General features: G+C 39.3%; 1 protein-coding gene across 1 annotated transcript in view; it reads right to left on the bottom strand.

Moving 5' to 3' along the window:
• The window catches only part of SPTBN5 (spectrin beta, non-erythrocytic 5), a 97,390-nt gene that overhangs the window by 31,746 nt on the left and 49,089 nt on the right, over positions 1 to 16,555 (bottom strand). The window contains 6 exon segments of the mRNA XM_064658121.1: positions 291 to 409; positions 3,113 to 3,208; positions 3,826 to 4,017; positions 4,650 to 4,805; positions 8,766 to 8,951; positions 9,925 to 10,029. Coding sequence (XP_064514191.1) covers positions 291 to 409; positions 3,113 to 3,208; positions 3,826 to 4,017; positions 4,650 to 4,805; positions 8,766 to 8,951; positions 9,925 to 10,029 — 854 coding nt within the window.

Consider the following 16,555-nt stretch of genomic DNA (forward strand, 5'->3'; position numbering starts at 1 on the left):
AGCTATGTGAATAGATAGAAGTGTCTTAGCTTCATGAATCTACTGTGTCAAGTGCTGTGAAACAGCGTGTTTGCCTTCAAGGCTAGAAACATGACTTTGGCCCTGCTGGATTAAAAATCGTTCTAGCTAACTGCTCTGAGAGCATTAGACAACTCCAGTCTCTGATGTTTGGTGGTCATGGTATTAAAGAAGAAAACATATGTTCCCATTCCTCCATTTATCCCAGCCAAAGACACCTAATTTTTCCTTCTTGTTTTTGCTTTACACAGAAGATTTAAGAGCATACTCACTTCTCATTGAGATGCTTTCGGCGCTCGTATATTGTCTTTGTCTCTTCCTTGTTCTGTCTCTCCAGTTTCATGGCCAGGGCATTGATAGTCCTGATGTGAGCATCGTCAACTGTTGACTCCTGTAAAACGAGAAAAGAAACAAAGGTATGTGTTTGAATTGCTTGTGATTGAGTTTTCCATCGAGACATGAAAAACAACACCAGCAGCAAAAAGAAATTGTTTTACCTCACTGCCAAGCATTTCAGAAATATAGGGTTTGCTCTACTACAACTGCTGGTGTTACTAAGTCCCTGATGAGAAGACAGTAAGGGCAAGAAAGAACATTAATGACCATAGATACAACAATGATCTAGGTCTAGATGGGGGCCCTCAGGCAGTCGTTTCTAAGCCAGACATTCCAGCAGGGGTTCATTTGTTGAAGAAACATAGGTGCAGGTGCTGGTTACATAGGTGGCTGCTGTGGAGCAGCTGCTGTGTGGCAGACTGATCCTTTGTCAAACAGACAGTGACTCATGGCTCCTAGGCCTACTTGCTGTTTTATCTAGATAGGCTTCTGTCCAGAAGTGCCTTCTGTACTGTAGAAAACAGGCTTAAAAATACATACAGCCTTAAGAATCCCAGACGACCTATGCCATTGTGTTTTCTTCTAAAGCAACATCACTGCGTTTTAAAAGGCAGTTTCAAGGCAATTTGCTTCCCATGCACATACCATGGAATGGGTAATATTTGTACATTGCATACATAATCTGGACTATAGTGGAATAATTTTTCTTTTGGAGTGTTATGGATAGCCAACACTGAGCACCGCTCCAAGATTCAAAAACATTCTCTATTTTTCTAAGAGCAGTAAATCACAGACTCAGCAGGGAGACAATGACTGGTGCAATAGAAGCACAGTTAAAAGATGCCAGCACACTGTTAATAGAAGTATTTGCTCCACTGGGTATTTTGTTTGCTGCATCCATACCAATATGCATGCTTCTGAATATGCTTTACTATTATACACAGCCATAAAGTAAACAGGAGAAACTAGTAGACAGCCAGATATTCTTCAGAAACCCTGGAGTCTCTCTCCTGAGAAATAATAGCAGCACAATGAGTAGAAAATCTTGCACCCATCAAAGCAGAATGATTACTTCCTACCCTGATCTCAGATTTGTCTAGTGGGAAAAAACAGACTGGATGGATGCACACACTGTGGCAGGAACACCCTGCTTCTGCTTGTATCACCCCATGAAGTACTGCATAACTAAGCATCAGCTCTCAGGACATAAATGTCCCAGCTTTTTTTCTGCAGGAGTCATGTTCGGAGTATTACAGGAGCAGTGACTACAAGCTGATAATATCTAAGGCCAAGAGGTTCCTGTGGCACAAAAGATCTACCTTAGTTTATGGAAAGATTTTTCTATTCAGGGTCTTAAGCAGACTGGGACACTGGGTTGTTTCTGCCTTTTTCATCATCTATTTTTTGCTGGTAAAACCTGTAGAAGAGCCCTTGCTTAATCCCTAAGTCAGCTGGTGAATACTGAAGGCACAATGAAGGTTTCTTCAATAATTCCCTGGAGCTGGAGTTGAGTAGTTTGGCTCTCTATCCAAATCCAATATGAATGCACTAATGTAGTGTCACAAAATTCTGCTGGTCTCTGGAACAGGGAGCTCAGGGTTTTCTTGCAGGGGTCAGGCATATCTACACTGCTACTTTGCATAGATGAGCATTGTCTCCTTCTGCTATTAGGCAACAAAAATAGAAGATGGGATCTGCTGTAACAGGAATTGGCAACAAGATAACAAGCAAACAAAGGAAAAAGAATATCAGGAGAGAACAGAAGAGTAAACCTCACTCACAAAGTCCTAATATACCTCTTTCCAGACCTTCCTCACAATTTCCAGACTGGTAAATCAGCACAGTAATCTTTCCTGTGTGACACACAGACCTGTTAGTCCACAACTATAGCAGTTCACACAGAGAGAACAAGAAGTTGCTGCAAAAGCATCCCTCACAACTCTTATGGCAGGAGCTGAAGCACATCACAAGGAGGCCCTTGTTGTGGCAGGGCCTGTTCCCCAGGTTTGGTGCCCAAGTTAGTACGTTCACTGGGGACAAGAGAGGCAGTTGGTGTGACTCCTCAGCACCACAAGAGTCAGAGATCTCAGCATAGAGAGGTGAAGTGTGCAGCCAACTTGTCACATGGCTGCTATTCAAAGTGTAAACCATTGCTCTATTTTACTAAATGTCTTATTATTAATGTTATGATTCATGACTAACCACATGTGCTGTATAAACAAAGGCCCCCAAGTTTACACGCTTCATTTGTATGAAGGAATATGAGAAACCTGACTGTTCCTCACGAGGAGAAGAAGGGAGAATTAAAGGATGGAAATAGAGAAAGTAGTATTTTTTTTCCCACAGGCTTGGTTCATGGAAGATCTATATCAGTTTTTCAGATTCATACAAACATGGCTGAAACAACCATGTTTAAAACCACTTCTGGGTGGAAATGACTGTGACTTTGCAGACTGCACAAACCAAACAAAACCCTGCTCAAATTCAGGCTCACACCACAAGTTTTCCAGTCATTTAACACAGTCCAAAATTTTAGGTTGTGTCATGAGCACCTGACAGCTCTGTTTAGACATCTTCAAAGCAAAAGGCACAATGAGTGAAAATTTTATCTTTTTTAACAGCTTTTCAGGTTGTAATGCTTCCTCTCACCCTGATCTTTCACCTTCTCAGTGTACTGGAACTGTATTTACTACCTGAACTGAAAAGTTAACTGCTGCTTGCAGCCGCACAAGAAACGTGCATGGAAAACACCTCTTACCCCTGATGTTGCTCCACGGAACTCATTCAACTTTTTCTTGAGTTGCAGGCAGTGTTCATAGTCATTTCCCACATCACCTACATTAATCATGACTTCCTGAGGAAATAAGCAGCAAACAGACAAATATTTAGGCTAAGAGTACAAGAACATAGCAACTCCCAATGCTTATGCTGATGCAATAAGTTCTGTGATTTGCCTGTAAATCACTGACCTACAGCTTCTGAAGTAGTATCTTCTGATCTTTAAATAATTATGAGACTTACTCTCAACTCTCTCTTCAGTCTATTACTGATTATGGAAGCTACCTCTGAATGAAAGTGATTCTTCCTTCACTCCTACAAAGAAAACTCAGATTTCATATATGAGAGTGCAAGCCAGTTGCCAAGTACTTCAAGTCTCTTCCATTCTAGTCTGCTTTTATTTCTCTGTCTCAACAGAGACATAGGAGATGGCCTCCAATAATCACAAACTCTTCATTTGCACATTTTACATGAGAACATGTGCTAATACTGTCCAACTAATTATGGTATAGGCAGACTCCAGGAAATTTTTAGAATTTATTGAATCATTCCTTTCATATTTTCTGTAGAATGTGTCATGATTCTTACAGACAAAAGCCACTAAACATATCCTGGAAGATCACACTTTTATCAGAATTTCATTGCTAAATAGCAAGTCTTTAGCGTGTTAGCTAAATACTAAAATCCATTTACCTTCTCCCTGATCCAGGCTTCCACCTGGTTCACCTTCTGGAGAAATTCTAGGAAGTCCCGACTGTCCTCCAGCATCTTTCCACGAGCAGCAACAGCTCTCTTCAACTTCTCCCAATGCTCCTGAAGCAAGCGGACTTCGCGACGGATCTCTCCTGATTTTGGGTGGCCTTTTGATATCAGGGCTTCTCCTTTCTTCACATTCAGAAAAAGAAATTAGAAATTAAGATTGCCACTAATTTTTAAGGGTGTTATCATGTTACATGACCTTTCTGGAAGGATTCTCTCACTTCCCTAGCCTGGACTGCACAACAGATTACTAATATAAATTTTTACCACCCAAATGATACAGCTTGGCTGGAAACCTTTTACATCTGGAGGGAATCGAGAATCACAGAACACTAGGATTTGAATATTTCCTTGCCAAGAATGACATTCATGGAGTGGGAGCACCAAGAGAGATTTTACAGATGACTGCACATTTCAGCCATATGATTCACCCAGTTTCAACAAGAATATTCACAAATGGGGCATGAAATCCTGTTTACTTTTTGTAGGAGTAAATAGCCCAGGCAAGGAAGAAGTCAGTGATATTTTCAGGTCTTTAAGAAAATCTATTCAGACTATAAGGAAAGATGGAAGGTCCCTGGATAGAGCAATTCACATATCTCCCTGTTGTAAATTTAACAGCATTATATTTCCATGGCATAGCAATTGAGTTCTTGTCACACAAATAGGATAATTGATATAGAAGCATTTCATCTATCTGTCCTTCTTTGGATAAGCAGCAATAATCTGTAAAAACACTAGCAGAGTGATAGAGTTACCTTATTAACAGCTGTGATGATTTCTTCATTTGCTAGAATCTCTGCCTCAAAGACCTGATGTTTCTGCAGCAGCTTCATTTTGTCCTGCAGATTGCTAGGGTCTTGTACGGAAGGATCCTCTAACTTCTGCATGCGTTCACTGATCCAGTCTTCTGTCTGCAGCAGTGTGAGGCATCCAAGTTAGCATGACAACTACATGAGATCCTGGGGCCTTCTCCCAGGACATATCATTATTTTATGCAAGTGTCTATACTAGGCAGACTGAGCTGGGAGCTTGACAGCTGGAGTGGCTCTCCAGTTTATCTCCTACTTGATAGGAGATAAAAGCAGGTAGGAATGAAACTAATTTTTATCTGACCACAAGAGTAATGAAAAATTCCTTGAATACCTCAGATTTTATCACAAGCCATAAACAGATCACACAATCTTCTAGATTATATTCAGAGAATCCTTGAGCAGATATTAAGCCTTAACATGTTAGACATTTAAAATGAGATTATGACCACTGAATCTTGGGATTTAGGGCTCTGAGTTTCATCTCACATCTCTGTCATTGACCTACCTTTAAGGTGGGTTAAGATTCTTTAGAATTCTGTGCCTCACCTATAAAACAGCACTAACATTTCCTGATCTTAGTGATGTTGTGAGACCTAAATGAAAAATGCAAAGTAAATAAAGCCTTATTGATGGGGCCAAGCACTAATTAGATTATTTGAGAGGAAATACAACCCTGTTTGCTTTTATACTTCATAAATTTCAAAATGGTCTGGTCGGGAGTATTAGATTCAAACAAGCAAGAGATCTGTGAGAGCTAACAATGCAAGGGTTATGTGTTTCTCTTAGGAAATTATTTTTTAGGGGATTTGAATGAATGCAGACTAAAATGGATAACAGGATAGGGAGTTTTCCAAAATTTTCTTTAAAATCTGCTGAACTTTAGACCTTTGCACTAAAGGAAATATTTTCTATCTATCAAAACACTGAGACCTGTCAACTTGACATAACTGATCCTGTTGTCCTTAGAGCACTGAAGTAATGTAATGTTTTGACAACATAAGATCAGCAAATTGAAGGCAGCTTTATTAGTTTCAAATCATTTTGGCTGTCCTTGTGGAACTGTGTGTTACATGTGCACAAGGTTTGACAACTGGAGGATTTTCTCAGTTAATTAATGATATGAAGTTTTGTTTCAGCTGCTGAAATTCTATAAATAAACACAGAAAGAGCTTTCATGAGCAGCATGCACTCCAGAAACTGTTTCTTTCCAAAGCACAGTTAGAAACTCAAACAGGAACCTTATGTCAAGATTGCCCAGAAGAACACATTGTCATCTGCTATTTTCATTTCTGACACCCTCCTCAATGGCCTTCTCCCATTACCAGCCACACATTAACTCTTCAATGTCACTGAAGTGACTCTTCATTTGAATAGAAGAGGCTCATGCCTACAGTTAGAATGAGAAACAAGTGAATCCCCTGTATACAGCCACTTACAAGTCAATTTCTCTTCTAATTTTTAATCAGAAGCAATGGCTTAACAGCAGACTGAACATCTGCACTCTTAGTGGCTTGGTTTATTTTAAGGCTTACTTAAGATGGCTCTAGAGAGTGAGAGATCCTTCTCCTGGCCCCATGCCCACATTCAGATGTGAACCAAAGTTGATTTGTTGTCCTAAGATCTTTCTGTGGAAAGACCTAATGGTCGTCTGGACAGGCATTTTCATTTTATTGAGGACAACAGTAAGACAAGTGTTATGCTCAGTGTAGAGACATGAGACCAGTCTTACTTCTATTAGACTCATAAAAAGTGTGGGCACTACCAATTTAGAAAGCTACATTTTCAGAATATCAGTTACTGTAACCTCATGAGCACAAACTTTTTGTAAATTACACTGATTTTTAATAAAAGAAATATTTAGAGCTTATAAAGGAGTGTGCCTGTTCCAGACATCGAGGCAACAACTAACTCTCTCTCTCACTCATCTGAGATAAAGAAGTAAATGTTTTTTTAGTCTCTTGTAGAGGGTGAAAGGGAAAGGAAGTGCCACTGATAAGATGAGCAAATTTCAGGGTCAGCATAAAAACTCAGGGCCAGCTTTAGAAGTCAAAACGTTCAACTTTATGATCTTTCCTCTGCAATAATTTAAATACACATTTCTAAGTAGCAGTCTGCTCATTTGCCTTCCACATTAGCACAGGGCTACAGACATTGTGACAATAGGGCAATCTATAAGTCTGTCTCACTTCTTTGGGACTCAAAAAGCACCCTATTTCTACTGTAGGAGGGTGTGTCCTATTTTGTGAGCTGAGCATAATCTCTTGAATTAGTGGGTTTTACACAGAAAAAAAACAAAGTCCTGTGTCCTGCAGCACCTAGCCTTCTAAGCAGATTATATGATGTTGAGTTCTCTGTCCTCTCATCAGTAATCGCAGACTGTGTCATCTTTTTACTAATGTGTGCAGCTCTCTGTGTAAGTGCTTCTAGAGAGTAACCAGGAGACTTTTAATGATGACAGTGATCACTAATTTCTGCTGAAGCAAAAGAAGTATGCTTATCAATAAAAATTACTTAACATTCTTGCAGGAAGGAGGGTTTTCAGAAGAGTGGGATCTGAGCTATGGATTTTGTCCTCTTAATAAGTAAGAATAACCAATGATCTCATTGATTTCACAGCTAAACTCAAAACTCATCTCTGAATTTAACTTCCCTATGGGGACAATTCTCATTTGTGAACATGTACACATCCAGAACATCATTAAATCGAATTAAACATTCCATTCTACCCAATAAAGAGAGAGAAAGAAAAATATTGCAATAAGATTTTTTTTATTTTTCTTTTTAATTCCTTGGTGGCATTCACATTCTACAGCAGTAGGCAATGATCGGCAATGTAAATGACCATATAACCTGAGAGCAAAAACTCTCTTGGATGAATTTATGTGGAGAAAGTGAATGAGAAAAGGAAAATGTTCCCCACTATGCAGGGCCAGATCCTCTGCTCTAAGTATGTGATTCAAGAATGAAGGGGGAGCCCAGTCCAAGCACTGATTTGACCATTACAGAGAGATGGGGAGAAATGCATAGATATTCCTACCTAATGGGTTGATGATATCTCCAGGAGGGCATTGACAGTTTCTCTACCACAGAGGATGTTGACAGTTCTGGGAACTTTCTGTCAGAGTTATATTGCTCTTTTCAAAATATTATTACTGGGCAACACCCCCTCCACTCCACTCTGCTAGTCCAAAAGGTGGCTACTACTGGTGAAATTTCATTACTTTCACATCATGTGATAGTAAAAGTATAGTTAAATAATACAAGTTAGTGTTTGGGTGTATAAATAATTTCTGATAAAGTTTACTAAAAGAAAAAACAACCAGAAAAAAAGAAGAATAGCTCTGGCTTTGTAGTGTGGCCAAAGAAGAGGGTATTTAAATGTCTGAGTGTTTGGGGTAGGGGAGAGTTCCAAATACATTGTGCTGTAAATAGAATTTTAGTAGCCTTAGATTATTCTTTTTCTTGAAAAACAAACAAACAAACAAACAAAATTAATTAAAACCAATCCAAACCAAAAACAAACCACACAAACAAACAAAAACCAACAAAAAAAAAAGAACAACAACAACAAAGAGAAATTTTGTTGCTGGCAGCAGCTGTGTTGTAGGCATTCATTCTCTTTTGGTGATGATATTAACCTGATCTGTGTCAGGACACGTGTCTTTTTCATGGGCTGGGAGGTGACCAGCACCTGCAGTTTTTTCTTTAAATCATGGAGGATATTCCATGGGATACAGCAGCAGAAGGGGTGGATACCAAACAAGCAAGTGTTTGCAAATGTCTGCCTGGGCCTATGTGCTCTTGTTTATGCCAGTACACCAGATATGCTAGCACATTTTCAGTCACACACATTGTGCTGCTCTTTGAAAGATTGACCTAGTATGCCTTTCTAACAGTACTGCCAGGAACAGAGCTACTCAGTTACAAGACTAAGGCCAGAATAGGAGACAAATAGAGACCAACATATTCTGCAGAGACCAGTCAAAGCGAGCACTTCCTCCAGCAGAAGTAGGCAGTTGCTCTGCCTTCCAGCTCCATCCCAGTCTAAAACCCTCTTACCTCTTCCAAGTTCTGGTAGAAAAGTGCCAGAAGAAGGGCAATCTGCAGCTTCTCTCTCCTATTCTGGGATAGATTCTTGATCTGATGCTTCCTCTCATGAATGACATTCAGTTTGTGCTGAATCTTTCGCCCTTCCAGTCCATCAGCCTTTTCCAGCCTGCTTGCCTGTTCTTGAAGAGATATCATCTGAGGAGACAACAAATCTGAAATTACTTTTATGCTTCCAAGTGGTGTGAAAGAAACAAAATCCAAGCTTCTTTCCATACCTAAAAGATTTTCCTTTTTTCTGTAATAAATCAAGAATAGCAGGGAGAGGTTAATCAGCATTCCCCCTCACCCTGTACTATATTACACCTATGACATTATTATCATTGCTGTCTGTGGTGGATCCTGGCTACTTAAATGAATTGAAGTTGTAGCTCCAGGAGTCCCTAAGTCACTGATCAGCTGGTGCAAGGAATCATGGAGCAAGCATGACATTCATAAGTGCCAGTGCTCAAGTTTTATTTCTTTGTGGAAATCAGGTGTTGGAAGGTAGCTCTCAAAATAAGCAATCTGTCTGGCAGGGAGCTGGCAAGAGTTCTGGGAGTTCATTCCTTCTAAGGAACCCAGGAATAGCCCCAGGTTTAAGTTTAGCCCTAGCCTGGGTGAGTTAGAGCAGTGGCTATCAGGCAGATTCATTTACATGAAGGTGAGCAGACCAGTATCTATTCCAAAGTTGTGGAGAGGCGAGACAGTTTGGCACAGCCATTGTATACCAAATGCATATTTAAATAATTTGACCTCCTGTATTTTACTTGCTATAAAAGCCACTATTTTTTTAATGAAAAAACCAGAAACTTCTGATATCCATGACACAATAGGGCCTGCTTTAAATATTTCTTCTTGTAGCTCCCACTGTTCAGCACACTGAGTGGTTTTCCTATCTGCTGCAAGACAATACAGGGAGGCCTTGGGCGTGGAATGTTTTAACACTTGTTCTCCAATGCTCTGCCTCTTATTTCCCTAAGCTTCCTCATTTTCTCTTTGGTTCAAGCATATCAGGCATATCATGCCTGTCAGCAATTGAATGTGTTAGCATATTAAAAAAAATTATATATATATATATACAAAATTCTAGCTCTTGGGCTGGTAGAATATTTGTTGTTGATTTTTGTACCTTCTCATCCTGTGATGCCAGAAGCTTCTCAAAAGCCTCATGTTTCCTTATCAGTTGCTCTACTTCATTTACAGAGGTTCCGAGGTCACTGCTTTTCAAATAAATCTATAAAAAAAAGTTTATTATTTCTCTCAGTGGATTAATTATCACATAAACTTTATTCATAAATGGGAGAAGAGGTATTAACTCTGCTGTTGAGAGTACATTTGAGAGGGAAAGAAAGGAACAGGAGGCAACTGAAATTGGAAATTAATTAATATAACTCCATGGTCTTTAGCTAGAAAGAGAAGCATTAACAGGTCCAGCTGAAGAAAGTGACCTGTCACTGCTTATTATAATCACTAAGTCACAAGGCAGTAAATTCCAGAGGTCTAAGCCATCCTTGTAATCTCAAGTAAGATCACTCTCATGTCTGACAGATGTCCATATGATTCCTTCTCAGAAGAGTTCCTGTAACAGAGACTTTGCAGCCTCCCTGGGCAATTTACTCCAGTGCTTCATTACCTTAAGTTCATTACCTTAAATCAGCAGGATTTTCCAAATATCTATCCTGAAAATGCACGGCTAGCACTACACGTTGCTATATACTGCCCTCTTCATCACATGAAGGATGATCATTCCTTTTACATCTGCTTCAGCCTTGTACATGTTTGTAGACATCACATATTGGGATTTCTGTCTTCTCTAGGCTAAAACTACACTGATCTGATCAATTATTCCACAACAGCTGTGTCTTCTTGATTCTGTTTATTCCTATTTCTCTCTGGATTTTCTCTATTTCTTCTTATTTTGAAACTTGATGCAATAACTGTCAATAAGCAATCAGACTGTCAGAGTGAAGGCTGTGAACACAGTAGAGCATTTATATGTGCCTTTCAAGCTGCAATCTTCAGCATGTGTCTGTATATGGTGCTTATCTTCTATACAATACCATGAACTCAAGTTCACCTTGCAATCTACTGTAAGATTCCAGAAGCTTTTCAGAAGAACTGCTGACAGACCAGTTTGACCCCATCCTGTATTTAAGCAGCTGATTATTCCTGAAAAATGTCATAGCTTGCATCTGTACCAAGTGCAATACATTTGTTATATTTTCAGGCCATCTTTCCAATTTGTCTGCATTAATTTTATTTACTGTCTGTTCTGTCAGTCTCTGATGCAGAAAGACTTTAGTCTAAAATAATAAGTGCAGTTTTAAAGAATCTGACCTTCTTCCAGCTTCCTGAGAACCTTTTCCAGCTATTCCAACTAAGGCACTGCAGTGTTTCCTGATTCTGTGCTGGTGTTGAGTGACTGCCCAATTACTTCTGCCGTGCATTCTGTTATATTCGGTTTTGCCAAATGCAGAAGAATAAACAATGTAGTTATCTATTATCAAGAAAAAACTATGCTTTTCTCCAGATTAATAAGAATGTATTCTTTTCCAGAGGATTTAATTGCCCACATTTTTTTTCTTATTCAATGAGACAACAGCAAAGCAAAAACCTCAATTAGAGGCTCTGAAGGGACATGAGCAAAAATTACCCATGAGCAAGGTTCACACTGAAGTGACTATGACTGGACAGACCTGGGGAAATCAGACTGTTGTGAGGGATTACATTTATCAGCAGTGTGTAATGTGTAATGCATTTTGTGAGCTCATGGAATCATAAATATTTGGACAAGGATGAGAATTTCCAACCAGTAACTCTACCTGGGTAAAGTGCAATTAATGGAGATGGAAGAAGAATTTGATACAGTGATACAGTGTGAAAGAATTAAGAGGCAGGAAAGAAACAGAATAGAATCAGTGAAACACAATTGCTAATAGTTTCAGAAAAGGGTTGGTAAATAACATAGGTAAATCTGTGCCTTAAAACCATAGATATGTGCAGAAAAAAATAACATCTGGAGAGGTCCTTCTTGCTTTACTAAGCATTACAGTTCTGTAACAGTCTTACAGTGTGTTTTTTATGAGAGGTAAAGGATATTCTTTGGTAGCTACTTTAGAAAACCAGTCATGATGTTCATTTTCTGCACAGAAGTATTGGATGACTGTTTAACTCCACAGGGCATCTTCTGAAGGAGAGGTTTCCCAAGCATGAATGCATGTGCAGGGCAATCCACACGTACTTGTCAGGGTCTGAATGCACTAAGAGGCTCTGGTGGTTCTGACTGTCCCCTGGATGGACGTCCTGCTCCCATCTGGGGGTCCCTCTGAGGCTCGGCCCTGGCCACCAGCCCTGCCTGAGCTACACTGAGGGGAAGTCTGAGCTCTGCCCTGGTCCTCCTGGACAGACCCCACATTTAAGTCACTACCTCGCCTTGATGCTTTGATCTTCAGCTGGTTGATGGACTTTTTTACTGCTGCCACCACTCAGCCCTCCTTGGCAGTTGTAGATAAGAGGACTGACAGCCAGACTTGACCTGATGTTCTGGTCCATTTTTCAGGAGTGAATATTTTGCATATAGAAAAAAATGCACAGAAGACTATCATGCCCAGGCTGGATGTACAAACTGCTCTATACTAATCCATACCAAGTATCAAAAGAAAGGTAAATAAATCCCATCACAGTAATCACTGTCAAGAAGACAGTGAACAAAACAGGCCTAAGCTTATAGTACGTCTGTCCCATTAATCACCAGAATGCCTAAAGAAATATATTGATGCCTCTGTCTGTTAAATATAACCCCCATCAGAAGGCAGATACTCTGTAATTCAAACTTTAATCCTTTGATCTATCCTACTCATCAAGTGTATGAAATTATATATATATTTTTTTTTTGAGAGTGTTACTGGATTTCGTTTGCTCTTTTGAAGAAAGATCTCCACATGTGTGGGTTCCAGGTTTGTCTACAGTAATGCCTTATTAAACCACCTTACTATTACCATCTATATTTACACTGCTGTTACTAACACAGAAATAAAAAGTTATCAGCTGAATCTAACTCACTGCTGTTTTGGGTACACAAACATACAGCCACACACTGTATGTCTATTTTGAAGCTTTAAACACTGCTTAAAAAATACTGTAGCTTCTTTACATATTCTGTGAATTATCTACCATTTTTGGTCAAAAAAGATTTTACCTCCAGGACTTTTATCTAGTAACTCTTAGCAGTGAAACTGGTACCTGAAGAAATGGTCAACTATTAGTTTTCCTGCTCATAAACCTGTGATGGAAGAAAAACACAAGGGGTATCTACCGGTAAACGTGGTTAGATTCCTTGAAGAAGAGAACAGAGACATTTGAGAGCAGGGGTGTGGGGTGGTGAGTCATAAGCAGCTGCCACTGGAGTGTTCAGTGCCTTGCTCCAACTGAAAACCACTAAACACAAATGACACTGAGCATTCAAAGCTCGATTCCTTCAGATATTACAGCAGTGGGAAAAAGTCCTCCTGAAAGCTTTGGACCAAGACCTCCAAGCAGAAGCTCGTGCAAATGCCAAAACCAAGGCTTTGACACTGAGAAAGAAAACTGGTGCACAAAAAGAAAATTGCTGCAAAAGGAAAGTGGCTGCATACATTACAGGAGAGGCAATGGCACCAATTTTAGAAGAAAGCAGCCCCTGTAGCACTAACAGTGCTACTTGGAGAGCTGCTAAGGTAAAAATTTTCCATTCCATTCATCTTTTAAACAGAAATCTTATGACAGCCATTGTTAGAATCAGAACCACAACATTTTTTTCATGTAAGTACTTGTTATACCAGTCTGAAAGCAGAATGAAAATTGGCTCCTGTGCCACAATGCTGGCCTGTGGCCAACTACATCACTTTCTGGCAGGTTTTTAGAAAGGTCCCCAAACACCTGCTTTGAATAAGACACATTGATTTCAACTATAAAACACTGCATAGCCCTCCTCAGGTAACCTACCAGGGTCTCACAGAGGAAACAGTATATATAAACTTTTTTTTCAAGTTTGTTGCTATTATGAATCATGGCCCATCATCAGGAATTTTGCTCAGCCACGAAAAGCACCAAAGACTTGGCCACTTACTATAAAAGGGACTAGTTTTTAAGAGAAGACTTGCAAAGATGCTTAAAACCACAAAATGGTTTTTGAGATTTTTGAGATTTTAAATGGAGAATGGAACAGTCAATTTATTAATGATGTAAAGTACAGAAATGGAGGTTTTAACCCTACTTCACTAGAGGTTTTCTCTATTTCTGAGCTCATTGCATAGTTTTCAATACACAGTCATGTAAGAACTCTTGCATACAAGTTAATGCAGAACTAAAAATGAAGTCCAGTTTAAAAAAAAATTCATTTTAAATAAGTCAGTACTATATACACACTTATGTGACAGCTTATGCCAGCTCTAGCTTTTAAAGAAATACTGAAGAAACATTTTAATCATTAGCCCAGCTATGCTCTCTGGATACCACAACTTCACATTTATACATACTGGAAGCTGACATAACCCCAAAAGAAATTCATATTCCAAGAAGACTAGTTTCTATTTCTCTAGAATAAAATTTATTTTAAGTATTTCTGCAAATTCACTCCCTTCTCCTGCTCTTCACAGTATAACAAGCTCCACAGATTTTGCCCCTCGCTGCCTGCCCTTGGCTTGCTGTTGAGATTGCTGGAACTCCACAGAAAATCCTTCTGCTTTAAACATGCACTAAAAGCCTGAATTACTTCCAGTTTTAAAAGCCTTCACTTAAAGCATGTAATCAAGTCCAAACTATCTGCCCAAATAGATAACAACAAAGTTTGATTTGACTTAATTCTGATAGAAGTAAATAAAAAAGAAAAAAATTGATATTTCATTTAGCAAAGTAAATAAATATGTTTGATAGGATGACTATATATGGTACACAAAAATGTTGTACTATGCTTCATTTCAGTAAAAGTTACAACAAGGTATCATACTATAACCATAGGTGGAATAAAATGCACTGAAGTTTTTTATAAAGAGAAAACACATACTTTTTCTATCACACTGACATCACTATATTATCGGCTTCTCTCCTCACAATCTATATGCAAAATTATAATGTTAAAGATATTTAAAATTTCCTTCCCTCCTCCTACTGCATGCTGTCTTATGGCATAAGAATATAATTATCTCACATTGGAAATGTATATGGGAAAAAACACAGAGATAACACAGTGAGGTTTTTTCCCCATAACTGCTGTAATTCCTTCTTCACACCTATCTCTGTCTTCAAAATTCGCAAGCTCGATCCCTATCCTGTAAGTAGTAGGTGTTGGACCAGAATCTTAAGCCCATACAACATCATCATTAAAATATTTACTTATGAAACATTTGTCTGAAGGCAGACTAAATTCTTTTTAAACTCCCCATAGTTTTACTGCTAGAAACTTTGCTGGGATATTCAAATTTGACATGCTATGGAGATTGAATTCCCTTCATTTCCCTCGGGAAAGGGCAGTACCTCTCCTTTTCTAAGAAGGGGAAAAAAGTGATTTCTTCCTATGCACTTAAATATTTTGGGTTTTGAAAACAAGTATTACTTTTAAAACTTACAAAACCAGGAATTAACCATTTAGAAATACAGCATTTGACAAGTAAGAAAATGAAAACACTGAAACAGAAAAGGACTAAGAAAAACTACACTGAGCATTTGTTCCAGGTCCCAGACTGACTAGCAGAGAAGAAACTTGTTCTCGGCTCTGAAGTCGTGAACCTTCAAAGTGCTGAGCACTGTGGCCCAATCATGAAAAATCTGTAAACAGTTGCATGTCATGTTAACAATAGCATTCTAAAGGTTAAAATGAAACACTTGTTAAGTGCTCAATCAGATCAGAGTTCTTATCTTCATTTAGCATGGATCAAGCTGTATCTGCAGCCTTGGTGACAGCAGAACACAAGTAGCTTTCTTATTGTTCTGTAAGTCATCTCTAGGAAGTTGGAACATGGCAGTAAGCATACAAATAGAAATCCATCTGGCTTGATTAAATACGAATCAGATCTTCTGTTTGCAAATGTTCCTAGAATGGAATGAAAATCTTCACCACTCGCCTTCCAGAGTCAAAGGATGCAATGTTGACAGCAATAGATGGACACCCTGCACCCTCCGCGTCTCTGTGACTTGAAGATGTGGTGGGAGCTGGTGTGTTTGTCAAAAGGTTGTCAGGACATACACTTTTTACAGTGCACGTTTCCTGGGAAGGTCTCCAACCAGATCTTGTCCAATGGCTAGAAAGCAATCCTGAGCAGCAAACTGGATTCACTGATAGAGAGAGGCCAGCCCCAACATCCACAGGGTGAAAGGGTGGGCCAGCTATATCTGTATCATGTGTTTTGATAAAGACTGTTGGACTTGAACTTCTTCTAAATTCTCTTACCACCTGGATAGGCATAGCAGTCCAAGGGGTGGCAAGTATCAGGGTGATTTTGGAAACCTTGTGGTGAGCAGGTGTTAGGCCATCACATGGAGTCTTCCTAAACTCTGGCCTAGATGAAGGATAATTCTGAAAGACAATCAGCTCTGGATTTAAATCCTTGCTTATGACCTCATTCCCACTAGCTGAATTTCCTCTTCCAGTCAGCATAGCTGAGGACAGCCATATATCTCTGGAGACAGACTGCCGGGGAAGGCCAGGATACTTAGAGGAAGTCACATGAAGTCTTGTGATTTGAAGGGCTGGAGATCCACCTGCAGGGAAGTGTTGTTTTGGT

The sequence above is a fragment of the Pseudopipra pipra genome, chromosome 6 (genome assembly GCF_036250125.1).
Source record: "Pseudopipra pipra isolate bDixPip1 chromosome 6, bDixPip1.hap1, whole genome shotgun sequence".
NCBI lineage: Eukaryota > Metazoa > Chordata > Aves > Passeriformes > Pipridae > Pseudopipra > Pseudopipra pipra.